Below are 16610 nucleotides of genomic sequence, written 5' to 3'. Positions count from 1 at the left end.
GAGGTGGAGTAACATGTGTGCCCAGAGGACCGGTTCTCTCTGCTTCCCAGCCCATCTGCCCCTTGCCCACACCCCAGGGAGGGAGCTGAGGCTGGCTTGTTTGATGCTTTTAATATCATTATTTGTGTTACACGATACACAACCAAGGATGATGGTCAATACTGCAATGAAAATGTTAAAAAAAATATTATACACGGCTCATGTCTTCCACACACCTTCCTGGAAATAAATTAGTGAGCACGGAGAAACCTGGCTGGGTGGCAGCCACAGCTGAGAGAGGGGGGAGTGTTAAGGCAGTATCTACAAGGGGAAGGGTGGCAGGAGGGCAAGCTAAGGCCTAGATTCTTCCCTCCAACCTCCCAGACAGGGAAGGAGGGAGCCACACCCCTCCCTAGACACAGAAGCTGCCACTGCCAGCTTCCTGCCTCTCTCTGCCACACATACACTGCCTCAGTTGGAAGCCCTTGCCTGCCAGGGAACTAGTATGTCCTGTGGAGGGGGGAGATTTTCCCTGGTGTCTCAGGGCCACAGGGATTGAACAATGGGCCCGAGTCACACAGTAAGTCAGCAGCAAAGGCAGCAGTCTAAATGAGCCCCCAAAAAGAGGAGGTACCCATGTTCTAGAAAGGTGAGCCAAGGAGCCCCGGGGTGGTGGTGGTGGTAGTGGGAGGCCTGGCTCTGGGGTCCAGATGATGGGGGCACAGGGGTTGGGAGGATGTTGATCTGGGTGGGAGAGGTGGGTTCAGATGGGGGCCAGTATGGGCCTTGTGGGTCCTGCAGGTACCTTCTCTGTCCTTGTCTCCCTTTGTTTGGCATTTTCTCATCATCTAACTTGGGTCCCTGCACTAGAGGAGGTAGGGATGGGTTGGAGGAGTGGGGGGTGGTGAGCTGCACCCCAATATTTTGGAGCTGGCAGTTCCTGGGTATGATGCAGGGAGAGGTGCCACCCTTCCTAAGCCAACAGCCTCACTCCCTCCTCTCATTGCTCCCCATTCCAGCTCCCACCTCCCAGGACTGGTGTCCAGAGAGTGGGCTGTGGATGAGTCTACTTACTGCATGCCTGCAGCATGTGAGTGGATCCATGGGAGTGGATCCACCAGCACATGTAGGGTGTTAGCATGAGATGATCCACCTGGGCCTGTTCTATAAGGTATGTGGGCACAGGCCTGTGCAGTCTTAGGCTATCTGTGCTTTCATTTAGGGGTGGGCCTTCCTTACCTCTTCCCTCTTGATTTTCAGCCTCAGCTTTCCAGTCCCCTCCCCCAAACCAGCAATAGCAGAAGCAGCTGTATACGCATCTTGATTTACAGACACCCTATACAGCCACACACAATAGACACCCCTCCAACACACATACACATTTACAGACAAACACGTAATCCCAAACAGAGCCACATGTGCTCAGACATACACAGTCCTGATAGGAACTGCCCCTTTGCCTTTCTACAGAGACACACAACTCCGCCCCATCCCAACCTGTAGGTGTACTGAGACACACAGAGATTGCCCCCTCCCCACCACAGAAATTTCTATGAAGAAACTCTTTCAGATATAAAAGGATCTTCAACATAATTTCAGCTGCTGTTCATTTTCTAGTTGAGGAAACTGAAGACGAGAGAAAGCAAGTGGCTTGTTGAAGATCACAGGGAGGGGCCAGAGCTACGACCAGAACCCAGCCTTCTGACTCCCGGTCCAAGGCTGTCAGCCCATTGCACTGCTGAGCCGCCTTCTGCACTGTAAACAGACCACACAGGCACTTCCCCACCAGGGACACCCACATCTATGACAGGAATAGACTGAGGAGAGACAGGTCCAACAGAGACACACACCCACCCACCCCCTGACAGCCTCAGAGATACACACACATTCTGCTAAGCACTCCCTGCCACGTCCAAACAACCACATCCATATAGCCACTCAGCCCACTGGATTCACCAAAGCTTACTCCTGGATTCTTACTGGGAAGCAGCCTCCCAGGTCTTGGGCTGGGGTGAGGGGAATGGGCCACTGGAGTCCAGCCTTACTCCCTGCTTCCAGGCTGGGATTGAGACCAATGAGCAGAAGGGTGGGTGAGGGTGGGGGTGGGGTGGGTGGGCTGGTGGCAGACAGATAGATGCATTGGTGAGGGGCCAATTAGGACAGATCACACCACCCAAACCTCAGCCTGTCTCTAAGGCCCACCTTACCCTGCCCCACTCCCAGAGAGCAAGGAAGCGGGTGAATGGGGCAAGAGGAGGAAGAAGGCAGTGATCCGATGGGTGAGGGGCACTACCCGGTTGGGCAGCTTTGCCAGGCTTCCCATCTGAGGACGGGGAAATGCAAATAGAAACATGGGCCGGTAGGGGGCGTGTGAAGGGGGCTCCGAGGTCCTGGGACCCGTCCCCACTGCCCTGGGCCTTTCTCCCTCTGAGCCCCTTTCCTGGTTAGGCTGAGGCCGGGGCTTGGGAGTTCATGGCTTCCTGGGGGGGGGGGGGGGGGCAAGCCCCTGGCTTTGTGATCCCCCCACTCATTAATGTTGACCTCCCTGCCGTCCAGTCTTCTCTCTTGGCCAGCCCTGGGAAGCGGGGCAGGGTGCTGGGTGAGGTTCCCCCAGGTAACTGAACAAACGGCCCCCACCCCTCCTCAGCTCCCAGGTGGAGAGAGACCCGGTTTTGGTTTCTCCAGCTCCATGAACACACAGAGGTACACGTCCTACCATAGGAGGAAGCAATGACTGTTATACGAGGTTGGCGGCTGTAGGGGCGCGGGGCCGGGGGCAGGCAGACGAGCTGGGAAGGGGTCGGCCTCTGCCCGTCCTACCCGGCCCTTGGCAGCCCCTCACAGGCAGCCGCAGCGGCACCGCCCGCTACTGAATGTGGCAGGCGGTGGAGGACGTGGCCTGGCAGCACATGCAGGTGGGGTTCACGGACTTGGGGGGGATGAGGTCTAGGTCCTCGTCGTCGGGGATCTCATCTAACCGGTAGCCGTCCTTCAGCAGCTGGATGTTCAAATCTTGGTTGATCTGCTGTAGGCAAAGGGGAGGGAGGTCAGGCCCGAGCGGCAGGGAGGCACCACCCACGGCTCTGTGGCCACTCCAGGCTGTCTGCGCCCCAGTCCAGCCAGGGCCCTGGATATCAGCCCCACCCTGTCCCGGGTCTGTCCATACCCCCAGGCCCCGCTCCTGCCTAGGCACCCTCCTTCGCCTCTGGCCTCACTTTCTTTCTAGTCACCCCTCCCCATTCTATGGTCAACTTCACACCTCTGGTCCTGCTCCTATTTGGGTTTTGCCCCTATCTCAGGCCGGCTACTAGAGGGTATCAGCTGTATTTTACACCCGTTCTATTTAAATGGCCTGCTGCAATCTAAAGCCCTGCTCCTAACCCTGGGCTCCCCGCACTTGAGGCCAGTAACCACTTCTTTTGCATCCTATCCCAGGCCCACCCTGTGCAGGGCACCACCCAGCCTTGCCCAGCCCTCTTTTTCCTTGTACTTGGGTGTTGGCCCCAGCCCTCCCCCTGGATGGCGGTGATCCTGAGGGTGGTGTCTAGGGCGAGAAGGGGTAGGGGCTCACCTCAGCAGAGGAGTAGCCGGAGGAGGAGTATCTAGACATGTCAAAGTCATCATCGCTGGCCATGGAGGAAAGAGAGGGAAAGTGATACCAAGAAATTACACAGAAAATTCTCTGCAATCCCACCTCCCATTAGTCAGCATCCCATACCTCCCTCACAGTTCCAAATAGCAAAATCTCAATACAAACTGTGCTTGCTGTGCAAATGCAGGATTTTAAAGACAAGTTCCCTAGCCCCACCCTTAAAATCAATTGCTATTCTCAACCTCCTTCTAAATATTACTCCTTTCACCCCCTTCCTTCTCATGTTTTTTTTTTTTTTTTTTTGTAGACTCAAATCACCCTGACTTGTAGGATATTCCCAAAGTCCAAGTCTAGCCAGGTGTTTTCCAGGGAGGAGGGCTCCTCCCTGAGGGGATGGGGCATTAAGCATCATATTCTGCTGTCCAGAGACAACATCACAGGCCAATTAGGGACAACCATTGGATCAGTTGTCCCAGGATGACAGCAGACAGCGCAGGCCCCCCTTTCCTCTCTCTGCCATCTCTCTTCAACCCCCAGTCCCTGGTGTAAAAAAATTTCCATCCCTGGAGAATTCACCCTTGGAGAGATTCTGGCTGAAGAATACCCCAATTCTGACATTATAGCAGGTGTGGCCTGTACAGCCCACTTGTGCTACACAGGTTCCTTTGGGCTGCCCAGCTACCCCCAACCCCCCATACACACCTGTCCGTGTCAAGGGCTACCAGTGGCTTCTCATCAGGGCTCTGGTCAAGCGAGGAGTAGCCTTTATTGGGGACGACCAGCCTGGGTGAAGAATTTCGGGAGTTAGAGTGGCAAAGTGGAGCATAGAAACCTGGCAAGGGACTGGGTTGGGCCCCGTCCCACCACTTCCTTCCTTCCCTCCCTCCCCACCTTGGATCCTGTTAAGGCTGTCTCCTCTCAGAGAGGAGCTGGGCCTGAGGAGGGAGGAAAGAGGGGGAGGCTCAGGAGCAGCAGAAATAGGTCCTGGCTGGCAGGGTCCAGGTGGGGTAGGGAGGGCCTCTACCTTGTTCGGGCCATGACATTGTTCTTCTTGGGTTGCTGGTTGACAGGGCTACCCATGCTGCCATTCTTCAGGGAGCCCTTCCGGGCCAGCTCCCGCTGCTTCTCTGCAGGAGAACATGGGAAGGAAGCTGTGTCCTGCCCCTGAGGCCACCCTGTCTTATACTCAGGGCAGCCTGGGCTGGGCCTCCACTGTGAAACCACTTGCTTCTAGAAGGACTGGGGCAGGGATCCCAACTCCAGGCCCCTGCTGCCTGGTGGAGATAGTACCTGGCCCTGCACAACCTGAGGCAGACAGTGGGGGGCAAAAAGGAGGCTGCCCCCTGTTTTCCAGGAACCACAACTCCCATGTTAGGGTAGTTAGTGTGTACTTGATGCCAGGGAAAGGCTGGAGGGGGAGAGACAATCACAGAAGGATGGCACAGTCAGAGAGGGCTTCCTTTAGGTGACACCATGACCTGGAGAGAGGTGGGCATTCTAGGAAGGAGGGATAGTGCGTGCAAAAATGCATTTAAAAGCGAGCATAAGTGTGGCTCTGGATAGAGGGGTGAAGAGAGAGGTCAGGTTAGAGAAGTAAAATTCATTTATTCAGTCACTTATTCAACAAATATCCATGTCACTAAGTATATGTCAGGTCCTGTGCTAAGGGGCTGAAGACTCTCTCTGGTTACAAACTCAGAACATGAAGGACTTGAATGCCAGACAGAGGAGTTTGGGATTAACGCAGAAGGAAGAAGAAGCCACTGAAGGTTATGGTGTGGGAGGGGCAGGATGGGGCTACAAGGTAAGGGGCAGGAGGCTGGGGGAGCCCATTTGGCTACGCTGCCTGAGTGGTGCTCCTGACTCCTTTGCCAAGGTCTGAGTTCTCCAAGGTTCCAAAGCCTACCAGGTTCATGGAGCTCACCATCAGGTGACCCAGTCCACTGCCTTGTATGTGACAACTGTTACCAGAAGTAGCTGCCTGGGTCTTGGAGGAGTCCCATCTACTCTTCCCTACTCATCTTAAGTAAAGCCCAGATCTAGGAAAAGGAACTGTTAGGTGGAGAGGGACACTAGGGAAAATGACTCATAAAATAGCCAAATGCTGCAGAGGATAAGGATGGGAAGGACCTTTACAGCTACTGTGACTCACTTTGAAATTTCCCCTGACCTCATGTCTCTGAATCTCTGTCTCCTACTCTTTGACCCTCTTTCTTTGCCACTGCTCAGCTGATTCCAGCTTTTTCCCAGCTTCTTTCCAGCAGGTGGCAGCTGCCATTACCACTCCAGGCCTCTAGGGGGTGCAATTTGCCTTAAAGTTCCTGGTGGCACTAGGTGCAACTGAGACAATGCCGTGAATTTTCATGAGGAGCTTTGATGGTAATGTAATGGGGAGAAAAAAAGATGTTATTTTAAAAGCATGCTGAAATTGTTTGAAACAGTGGGAAAAAAGCAAACAATAAACTGGCAAAACCAAACTACAGACTACTATACAACCATTTAAAAGAATGAAGCCACAATATGCTGACATTGGAAGGAGCTCCAAGATTTAGGTGGTGGGAGAGGGAAGGCCAAGTTTCAGAAAATGTGCACAATATGATACCACTTATGTTAAAATACAAAGTAAAACTACAAAAACTAAAAAGGCTTGGAATGGTTACCTCTTAGGAGTAGAATGTGATGGGGGAGAGTAAAGAAGTTATGCTTGTTAAAATACTTGTATTGTTACATTAAACAATAATAGGCTGGGTATGGTGGCTCATGCCTGTAATCCCAGCACTTTGGGAGGCCGAGGTGGGCAGATCACTTGAGACCAGGAATTCCAGACCAGCCTGGCCAACATGGCGAAAGCCTATCTTTACTAAAAACACAAAAATTAGCTGGGTGTGGTGGTGCGCGCCTATAATCCCAGCTACTTGCGAGGCTGAGGTAGGAGAACCGCTTGAACTGGGGAAGCGGATGTTGCAGTGAGCCAAGATCACACCACTGCACTCCAGCCTGGACAACAGAGAGAGACTCTGTCTCAAAAAAACAAAAAACAACAACAACAACAACCAACCCCCCCCCCCCCGATAAATAAAATTGGCTGCAGTTTTAATCTGATGTCCTAGGAATAGAAACAAATTCCAAGGAGAGAACTATTCTTGTTTAGAAAAACAGCTCGAGGGGCTCCCTAGATGTGGTCTGGAAGGAGAGAAGCAAGCAAGGTAAGAAAAAAAGATAGTAGTTGAATAATAAAAGTATAGGCCTCTGTGGAAAGGAAGGAGAAAGTTGTAGGCAAAAGGCCCTTAGGACTGAGGAGGCATCAGTAATTGTTGGGCAGCTGGAGCCTGAGGAGGAGGATGGACAGGAGGGTGGCCTTGATGGCAGAGGAACTTGGAAGGATAGTAATGACCTATATTTAATTGTAAACTCTTTCCTGTATGTCCTGTTTTATAATTTCTCTTCAAGAAACCAAAGTTTTCATAAAAGTGTGTTATATACAGCAGCCATGAGACAGTGAAACTTTGGTCCCTGAAGGGAGAGGGACAGCACATGGGGTGAAGGGAGGGCAATAGTGGCAGGAGCTGTGGACAGCGGCCAGAAGCGAGGGGACTTCACAGGATCAGGCTGCACAGTAAACTGACTTTGGAGTGGACATGAGACAAAGCCACGAGGGAAGTGTGACCCGTAAAGGAAGGGAGATATTTGGGTTTTCTAAGAAACTAAGGGAAAACTCCCCCAAATAGGTGCCAACTGGGACCAGAGATCTCTAGATGGGCTGAGATTGTAATCGGGAGAGGGGCTCGGCTTCTAGGGTTGGAACTCTCATTCCTTTCTATCCCTTAGACATAACAAGTAACACTCCAATTCTAAGGCAGCTTCCTCTCAGTCTGATCCAGTGTGTGATGGGACTTCCAAGTCCTCTCTCTGGGGTTCCATGCTTTTCCCCCTGCAGCTATCCCCCAGAATACCTGGAATGTTCTTGGCTTCAGAGATGCCTCTTAGAGTTTCAGGCTCCTGCAGAGAACTGTAACTGCCCTCTTTGCCTGCAGGAGACAAGGTGCCTGGCAGTGCCAATGACTTGAAGGCTTGAGTCTTGGAATCATCTAGGCTGAGCTGGTTTATTTGTGGCACCTCATTGTAGACCCAGCCCAGAGCATCTTGCCTACTCCCCACATCTCCCTCACCCCCCAGACACACTCACCCAGCTTCACTTGGAGCGGGGATGGTTTGTAATTCATGGCTACTGACTCACCCTCCCGGGCGTCACAGTCTCCGTCAGAGATGGAGGCGGCGGCTGGGTCCTGTGGGGAGAAAGCAGTAAGACAGAGAGTTGTTAGGGAGTGAAGACAGGGGGCTGCTCTCAGTCCTGAAGCTAGCCTTCCCACCTGCCCTCTGGGCTTCTGTGAGCATTCACCCCTCACAGCAGGCAGGGCATTCAGGGAGAGAGGGGCAGACCCATCTACCGTGGGACAAAAACACTGGGCTAGGTAGAAGAACCAAGGATCTGGGTTCCATGTACACCCAACTTGGTGTCTGTCCTCAAAGTCCTGAGTGGTCCAGCATCCTCCAGAAAGCCCATCATGATTTCTTTAAACTCACAGGACTTCCTTCTCCTAACTCCCATACTAGTAGCCCTTCCCCTCAGGCCCTTCCTGTGTACTTGCTTGGCAAGGTCTTCCTAGGTTCCTGTGAGTTTAAGTCTGGGTTAAGGGGAGAGCAGGTGCTGTCTGAGATGGGTCTTCTCCCTCTGTTTCCCTGTGCTGGACAGGTCCCTTCACAGGATCCAGAGAACTGACTGGCCAAGCCACACCAGCCTTCAAGGCTACAGCCACTGGACGAAAAATAGTTCTAATGAGGACTTCTCCAGTTCACAAATGATGCCTAAAGAGTGTCTCCTGGGAGAAGCTGAAAAGTTGGCTAGGTACAGTAGGTGAGAAGACAAATAATGACAAACCAGCAGGTGACCAGTTAGTCTTTTGCTGCCCAGAGTGCAAAACACATTCTACAGATGGTCAGGAAGATAGGAAAGCACACATTCTGTGTATTGTCCTGAGTCTGGAACCTTTGACATCCTCCTCACTGCCCTCTTCACTTCACTAATCTCTAATTGGGCTGGGAACTGTGCGCTGTCCAGAGTCTTTTTTTTTTTTTTTTTTTTTTTTTGAGACGGAGTCTTGTTCTGTCGCCCAGGCTGGAGTGCAGTGGTGCGATCTTGGCTTACTGCAACCTCCGCCTCCCGGTTTCAAGCAATTCTCCTGCCTCAGCCTCCTGAGCAGCTGGGACTACAGGTACATGCCACCATGCCCAGCTAATTTTTGTATTTTTAGTAGAGACGGGGTTTCATATTGGCCAGTCTGGCCTCGAACTCCTGACCTCATGATCTGCCTGCCTCAGCCTCCCAAAGTGCTAGGATTACAGGCATGAGCCACCATGCCTCGCTAAGGGTCCTTATCTAGCCTTGCCATCCCCTCCCAAACACCCTCTTCTGTTGCAAGATCCAGGGCCGTGGCCCAGCCTGCCTCAGTCAGTTGGAAGTGGCTGAAGTAATCCACATTCTCCCTGAGACTGTGAGGACCAAATATTGACAGGGGTGCTGCCATCCTAGTTGTCTTTGCATTTTAACCAGGGCCTATAGATTGCTAAGCCTAAGGTGTGAGGAGTGCAGAGGGGATCCAAGGCTGCTGCCTGTTCTGCCTCTGTGGATGCAGGGAGTAGACAGATGGGCATGTAGAATGCTGCCACAGTGTCAGGCCCAGGGATCTGAGTGGCTGCTGGTGACCCAGCAAGAGAAGGATATATAACCATTATGGTGGCTTCTGTTCCCTTTAAAATGAGGCAGTGGGCATGAAAACATGCTTGTCACTAACGGGAAAGGGAAAAGTCTAGCAGGTTTGAGAGGGAAATCCTGGCCTTGTCTGTGTTCCTTCAGGCCATCCAGAGCACAAAGCTCTGGGTGGGCTGTGTTGCCACAGTGGTTTGCAAGTTCCGGAGGGCAAAACCTGTGCCTCCCTCCTCTGCTTTGATCCCTAGCCCTTAGCCTTGACTGAGTAAAAGGGCAGGAGGCTTTGCTCAGAAAGGCTGGGTGCCGCAGTGCCTGCATCTTGGGCAACTTCCCATGCTGCAAGTTCTTCATCCTCCCTGGCTCAGCAACCTCCTTGAGAGACTAATAGACAGCACCTGTCCTGCACAGCCTTGGAGAAGCAAACCTCTAGTGGCCCTCACGTGCCTCTCTGCAGCCAAAACAGCCTCTCAGCTGCTACCTGCAAGGGAGGTGGAGATGGGACAGTTGGGCTCTGGATTTCCTGTGGGCCACAGAGACTGCTCACTGCAAAGCAGCCAGAGGGAGGGCTTTTTAAAGAGCAAATCCCATAAACATGCTGATAGGACCCTACCAGGGCAGCATTGGCACATTTCCAAGTCCCAAGTCACATTCCTTCACTTTTTTGGTAGCACTCGTCACATGTCACATATACCACATCCATTTGGAAAAGGCTTCCTCCCTTGGCTCATCTCTTGCCTCTTTGACTATCATTTCTCTGTCCTCCCACAACCCTTTGCCTCCTCTGTAGGGTCCTGCCCTTGGCCCTCCTCTCTCTCCTTGGGGAGCCCTGATGTCTCCTATAGTTCTGATTGGCATTTTTACACTGATGACTTCTAAATCTGTGGCGTTTCAATCCTGCTTCTCCTCCTTAACGTTCTAACCCATCTATCACATGAGAGTGTTAGGCCTCACCATCCTTTCCCTGGGGCTGATTTTTAAAAACACAAGCCCTTAGACATTTGGAGCTAATTTTTTACTCCTCAGTGCAAATGAGTTCATCAAAGTTTCTTCTCTCAGTCTGGAGGTACTGGGTGTAAATGGTAACACGGGAGGTAGATTTCACAGGAAGGACAGGGCTAGGAAGCTGCTGAGCAACTCTGGTCACAGGGACTCACATGTGGTCCTTGAGGCCTACTGGGCAGTTCCTGGTGGTATTTGATCCTGGGTGAAACTGCCAGCTCCTTTGGACCACAACTCAGGAGGGCCTGACCAGGAGGCAGAGCCCTAGGCTGAGAGGTCCCATGCAAAGCCCACCATTCAGCATCTCCTCCATCACTATCCATGACAGAAGGCCACCTTAGTGGCAAGCACAAAGATCTCTGGCACTGTGCCTGCAAACATAAGCCTTTACTGTGAGCTTCCTCTATGTCTTCCCTTAGAAATGCAGCCAATGCACCACAACCATTGCATGGCAATGTAATCAGGGAGATTAAATGTAAAATATTGATGAATTTAAGTACCAGAAAAGACTCCAGGCAGAAGGAAGTGCCTGGCTCCAAGAAATCAGGGAGAATTTAAAGTGCCCCCCAAGGACATCTGAAGGCGTTAGCTAGATCCGGGAACTAGAGTGGGGATTAACAAGATTATTAATAAACATTCAGCAGAGACAGACATTGAAATGCATCTCTAACAGCAGCCCATGTTCTGCAACCCTTCACGTAAATTCTCCGAAGACTACAGAGATGATTAATAGCCCAGCCTCACTGTTTCTGGGACAGGATATACAGGCTAATGGCTAGTGCAAAGCCATTATAGCTAGAGGAAGGCAAAAGCATCAGAAGAATCCTTAGAATTATAATAGTTTGGTCCACTGATTTTCATTAAACTGTGTTCCCTGAGTGACTGTGAAGGGGAAGCTATAGGATGGTGGTCTGGCTTCCCTTTAATAAGAGTAGATTCACATTTATTTCATTTATGTATCAGCCTGTTGCAACATTTTGGTTGGAGAAAAGGTTCTATTTTTTAAAAAAGGTTAAAATCTTTTGATTTTAAATGTTTAAAAATATTTTATTATGGAAATTATAACAAGTAGAGAAAACAGTATAGTGAGATCATAGGTACCTATCAACAGCTTCAACAAGTATCAACTTATCACCCATTCTTTTTAAAAATGAGGAAACCTGGGCCAAGAGGGGAAGTGTCTTACCCAAGGTCAGTGATGGAGTCAATAACCTTTCAAAGCATGTAGGGAGGGACATAGGGAAGAGAACATGATTTGGGCTTGGGGCTAAAGACAGGCCCTCTGGGAGGCTGCTCCATTCCTGTAGGCCCAAGCATCAGTCTGCATATTAACCTCTTCCCCTGTCCCCCTGCCCCAGGGCTGTACCAACTCATGAACTGTCTTTAGCTGGCTGGCCTTACTTGTTGGAGCTGTGGGTAGTGCAGTCAATACAATGGTAGGCTGGGACCCAAGAGATCCCAAATAAGCAGGATAGAATTGGGTGGTAAAAAAGGGAAACAAAGGAAAAAAACCAAAGTGTGGAACCTTCAAGGCTCATGCCTGGAGTCTTAAGAAGGAGGATCTGGATAAGTAGATGGAAGAGTCTGCTTTCCTGAATGACCCGCAGACCTTTACGGGCTACTCTGGTAGGACTCTAGGTGGCAAAAAATAAAACTTGTAGAGGGTCTTGTAGTTCCTAATGTATGTCTTCAGATCCACGAGCTTATCTGATTCTCATAAGTACCCAGTAGACATGTGATTGCCTCCCCAACATTCAAATTATACTCCTCCTCCACTGGGCAACAGACATGGCTTGGATGAGCTGACCTCACTCTCAGTGCTAAAGGGATGCTCTGACTAAAGGAAGACAATCTACACAATCCCATCCCCCTTGCCACACAGACTGAAAGGAAGATTGTAATGGTTAAAAGCACAGACTCTGGAGCCAGAGTGCCTAGGTTCAAATTCCAGCTCCTCCAGTTAGTAACTGCACAATCTGGTTTTCAGCTTCCTCATCTGTAAACGGGACTAACACTAATACCTAGTTCAAGGGTTCTTGTGAGGATAAAAGGAGTTAATATGTATTAAAGCAGTTAGAATAGTCCTTAGCATAGTATACCCTTAGCACTATATCCATGTTAACTGTAAAGATATCATTAGTATAGGTTCAGTGAGGCCTATACTATCATGGTCAGCGTGCCCTGGGAGTGGCTGGCCTGTAGCTGTAGCCCTGAAACCACATAGGTTGGAGCCTGGCTTATATATGGAAGTATCTGTAGAAAAGGTGTGCCCTCCTTAGGGTGATGAAAGGCCTGATCACAGGGCACCCTGTTTCCTCTCTTCTCTCACTCCAGCATGATACAATTCTTTCATTTATTTAATGATGATAGGGCTCACAAATGCAAATAGAAAAGAGTCCCAGCTGGGCATGCTGGCATGCACCTGTAGTCCTAGCTACATGAGGCTGAGGCAGGAGCACCACTTAAACTCAGGAGTTCAAGTCCAGTCTGGGCAACATATTGACATATTGAGACCCTGTCTTTAAAAATAAAAAAAAAGGGCTGGGCATGGTGGCTCATGCCTGTAATCCTAGCACTTTGGGAGGCCAAGGTGGGCGGATCACGAGGTCAGGAGATCGAGACCACAGTGAAACCCCATCTCTACTAAAAATACAAAAACTTAGCCAGGCACGGTGGCGGGCGCCTGTAGTCCCAGCTACTCGGGAGGCTGAGGCAGGAGAATGGCTTGAACCCAGGAGGCGGAGCTTGCAGTGAGCCAAGATCGCACCTCTGCACTCCAGCCTGGGCGACAGAGCGAGACTCTGTCTCAAAAAAAAAAAAAAAAAAAAGAAAAAGAGAACAGTCCCATCTTTAAGAAGCTCCCAATAATTATTATAAAGGTAACCAAGAGCCATATAAAAGTAGAGGGAATGGGACAAAGGGAGGGTGGTCAAAGGAGACACTTGAAAAGATCTTAAAACATTAGGTCACCAGTTTAAGAGCGAGGAGTAAGGACATTCAGGGAACATGCGAAAAGTCTCAGAAGCATGAAACTAGCATAGTGCATTCAAGGAATAGTCGGCATTCTGCTATAGTTGAAGCTCAGAAGGTATGGTGAAAAGTTGCAGGAAATCAAGTTGGTGGAGTCAGGAAGGGGGCTCAGATTATGCTGGAAGGTGGGCTTTGATTTTTTTCTTTACTCAGAAGATGATGGGGAGCCAATGAAGCCTTAAGCAGGGAGTAACATGGTCAGATTCGAGATGGAAAAGGACCCTCCGATAGCCATGTGCAAGACGGGTGGGAAGGGAGTGAGACTGGAGGTAAGGATAATTAGGAAACTACTGCAACAATGCCAGCAAGAGATAATAGCGGCCTGAACCAAGCAGCAGCAGAAGAAAAAAGGACGGAAAGGAAGATGTCAAAAAAGAGTAGAATTGGCAGGCTTCTGATATAAAATGTAAAACAAAGGGTCTGGACATTCCTGGTTTTCTGTCTGGAGGTAATTGGGAAGAGTAATAATTATTAAGACATGTTATTAAATGCAGAAGAAGGCACAACTGCATTGCTAGGGAAAAATCAGATGAGTTCATTTGGGAACATGTTGAATTTTGAGGTGTCTTTTGGACACCCAGATGATACCACTAGTTGGTAGGATTTGAAGTGTGGGAGCTCAGAAAATGGGTGTGGGCTGGTGGTGATGTAAGTCACAGTGAAGAATAAGGTCTCTCAGAATAAACAGAGTGAAAAAAAAAAAAAAACCAAGGGTGAAGTTCTGGGAAATATCCAACCTTAGGTAATGAATGGAGGAAGGAGACTGGGTAGGAGCAGAGAGGAGTAAGAGTAGAACTAGGAACCATTCAAGTAGAGTTTCAAGGTGGAAGAAATCAACAGTGTCAAATAAGCAGATGGGTCCATAAGATAAAAACAAAATTTAGAAATAAAGTCATAGGTAGTCTCAGTGAACACAATTTTAGCTGAAGAGTAGAAACAGAGCCCAGATGACAAGGGATTTAGGAGAGAATAGGAGATGAAGAAGCAGACAGAGTGACCACAGGCCGTTCTTTAAAGGAGCAAGACTGAGAAGGGAAGGAATGAGAAAGGGTGGCAGCCAGAGAGAGCTTTAGAGTTCTAGAATTTCTTTAGAGCTAGGGAATACCAGACCTGTCCTAGACTGAGGGGAAGGAAGCTGTGTAGAAAAGGAGATGTTTGAAGGGGCATGGTCTTTGAGGAATCATGAGCAGATGGAGCCAGAACTTTGGACCATAGGAGGGAGTCTCCTTAACAAAACAGAAGGGAGGTAAGGAAGGCGAGGTGAGGAGGAGAGGAAAGGAGGAAGGGAGGTGGGGGGATTCAGATAACATGGAGGCAGAAAGGGGATGGAAAGTAAGGGGAGTGCCTTCCTAAAAAAAACTCATTAGTAAAAGGAAAAAGGTGAACACTAAGGGGTTGGGAAAAAGAGGAATATTTGGTGGTTGGCCAGAGTGGAAGGAGATCAGACTGGCTGGGCTCTCAGCTACAATCCTCATCTTTTACCCAGCCATGATCCAGTCCCGAGGATGGAAGGCACTCTCCGTGGTGCTGAACAATCTTGCCATTGTCTTGTGGACCAAACACGATAATCCAGGGTAGAGACATGATTCAATATCAGCCTTCCCAAGAAGAGAAGGTGACCTCTGTTCTCACCTCCAAGTGCTAATTCTTAGGAAGATGAAAATGGAAATGGATTATACGTATGAAGAAGCAAAGCGCTCATACCAATACTATCTAACCCTTCTTCACAGAACACAGAAGAATTTTCCTTTAGTTTTAAGGCTAATTAGGGGAGGCAGTTCTGAGTTGGAGAATGCTAGAAGGCTACTTCTGGAATAAAGGCTACTTCTGGAATAAAGGGAAGGATTATCACACTCGGGCTAGAGTTTGGGAGCTCCAACTGGTCTTGGGAGTAGCTGAGGATTTTCTGACTCCTTAAACAGCTGCTAGTATAGAATTCATTACTAAAAGTAAGCACCGCCAAGCCTTAGTATCTTTAATGGTATTTGTCACTGGGAAACCAAAATGGTGGAGGGTGCTACTGCCCCCAGGCCTAGTAACAACTGTAGCTATGAAAAGTTTTATAGATTTTTCTACTATAAAGTAATACATGCTAAAATTTTAACAAATCACCTTTAGTTTCACCACCTTGAGAAAAACATTTGATAATGTTCTACGGTATGTGAGTCTTTTGCGTATACTACAGCAGCAACACTCTGGGGCTTCCCTTCCTTCTTTGGGAGTTGGTGCTGTTCCCATCTTCATGGTCATAGGAGTGAGCCTCCAGGAACTATGCTGGTTCTATGTGATTCCACCCAATTGAATAAATGCCTGGATGAGGCAGAGCAAATTAGTCTCCCCCAGAATCGGGAAGTGGGACTTAAATGGAGATGTAAAGTTCAAGACTGTGGATTAGGTAACAGAGAGAGCCACTGGGGAGGGAAACAAGAATACAGCTGATGTTCAGAAAGAAGTGAACACAAGAGATGGTGAGAGTGCTCCCTAGGTTTCAGTCTCTGGTTCTAGAGCCTGCCTTACCCATCCAAAGCCTGACTTCATGCTGTGCTTAGGCATTATAAGAAACCCAGCCTAGGCAAGATAGCAAGAAGGTGACTCTCCAAAAAGACAAAAAATTAGGCAGGTGTGGTGGCACGCACCTGTAGCCCCAGCTACTCGGAAGGCTGAGTGAGAGGATCGCCTGAGCCCAGGAGGTTGAGGCTGGAGTGAGCTATGATTGTGCCACTGCATTCTAGCGTGAGTGAGAGAGTGAGATCCTGAGAAGAAAAAGAAAGACAGAAAGAAAGGAAGGAAGGAAGGAAGGAAGGAAGGAAGGAGAAAAGAAAAGAAAGAAAAAGAAAGAAAGAAGAAAGAAAGAGAAGGGGGAGGGAGGGAGGGAAGGAGGGAAGGAAGGAGGGAAGGAAAGAAGGAAGGAAGGAAGCAGAGAGAAAAGAAAGAAACCTAGTGTCTTCATAGTCTGTTCTCTTTCTTAGCTTCAGTTGGGTTTTTTATTGTTACTGTAATCAGAGAGTAGCAACTAATACACGTGCATAGAACAACGTTTAGAGAACATAGTATATTTTGTGGCCAGGCACTGTGGTTCATGCCTATAATCCCAGCACTTTGGGAGGCCGAGGCAGGAGGATCACTTGAGGCCAGGAGTTCAAGACCAGCCTGGCCGACATGGCAAAACTCTTTCTCTACTAAAAAACATAAAAATTAGCTGGGTGTGGTAGGGTGCTGAGGCACGAGAATTACTTGAACCCA

The 16610-nt window shown here is 49.4% G+C and overlaps 1 protein-coding gene across 7 annotated transcripts in view; it reads right to left on the bottom strand.

Annotated features, from left to right (window-relative positions):
- Positions 1–96: 96 nt before the first annotated feature.
- FAM219A (family with sequence similarity 219 member A) overlaps positions 97–16610 on the bottom strand; it is a 58613-nt gene continuing 42099 nt past the window's right edge. For 2 of the 7 annotated variants that reach the window (XM_003263400.4, XM_012509157.2), the window contains exons 2-6: positions 7758–7857; positions 4596–4698; positions 4274–4354; positions 3551–3605; positions 97–3001 (exon numbers count right to left, since the gene is read on the bottom strand). In XM_003263400.4, the coding sequence (XP_003263448.1) occupies positions 2846–3001; positions 3551–3605; positions 4274–4354; positions 4596–4698; positions 7758–7857 (495 nt within the window). In that variant the 3' untranslated portion in view covers positions 97–2845. Of the gene's footprint in view, positions 3005–3550; positions 3606–4273; positions 4355–4595; positions 4699–7757; positions 7858–16610 lie in introns of all 7 variants that reach the window. The other 5 variants (XM_003263399.4, XM_030817557.1, XM_003263398.4 and 2 more) reach the window with 3 other exon arrangements.

Source organism: Nomascus leucogenys, chromosome 8 (assembly GCF_006542625.1).
Source record: "Nomascus leucogenys isolate Asia chromosome 8, Asia_NLE_v1, whole genome shotgun sequence".
NCBI classification, from domain to species: domain Eukaryota; kingdom Metazoa; phylum Chordata; class Mammalia; order Primates; family Hylobatidae; genus Nomascus; species Nomascus leucogenys.
Note: the sequence above shows the minus strand (reverse complement) of the source record. Positions and strands in the feature narration are given on the sequence as shown.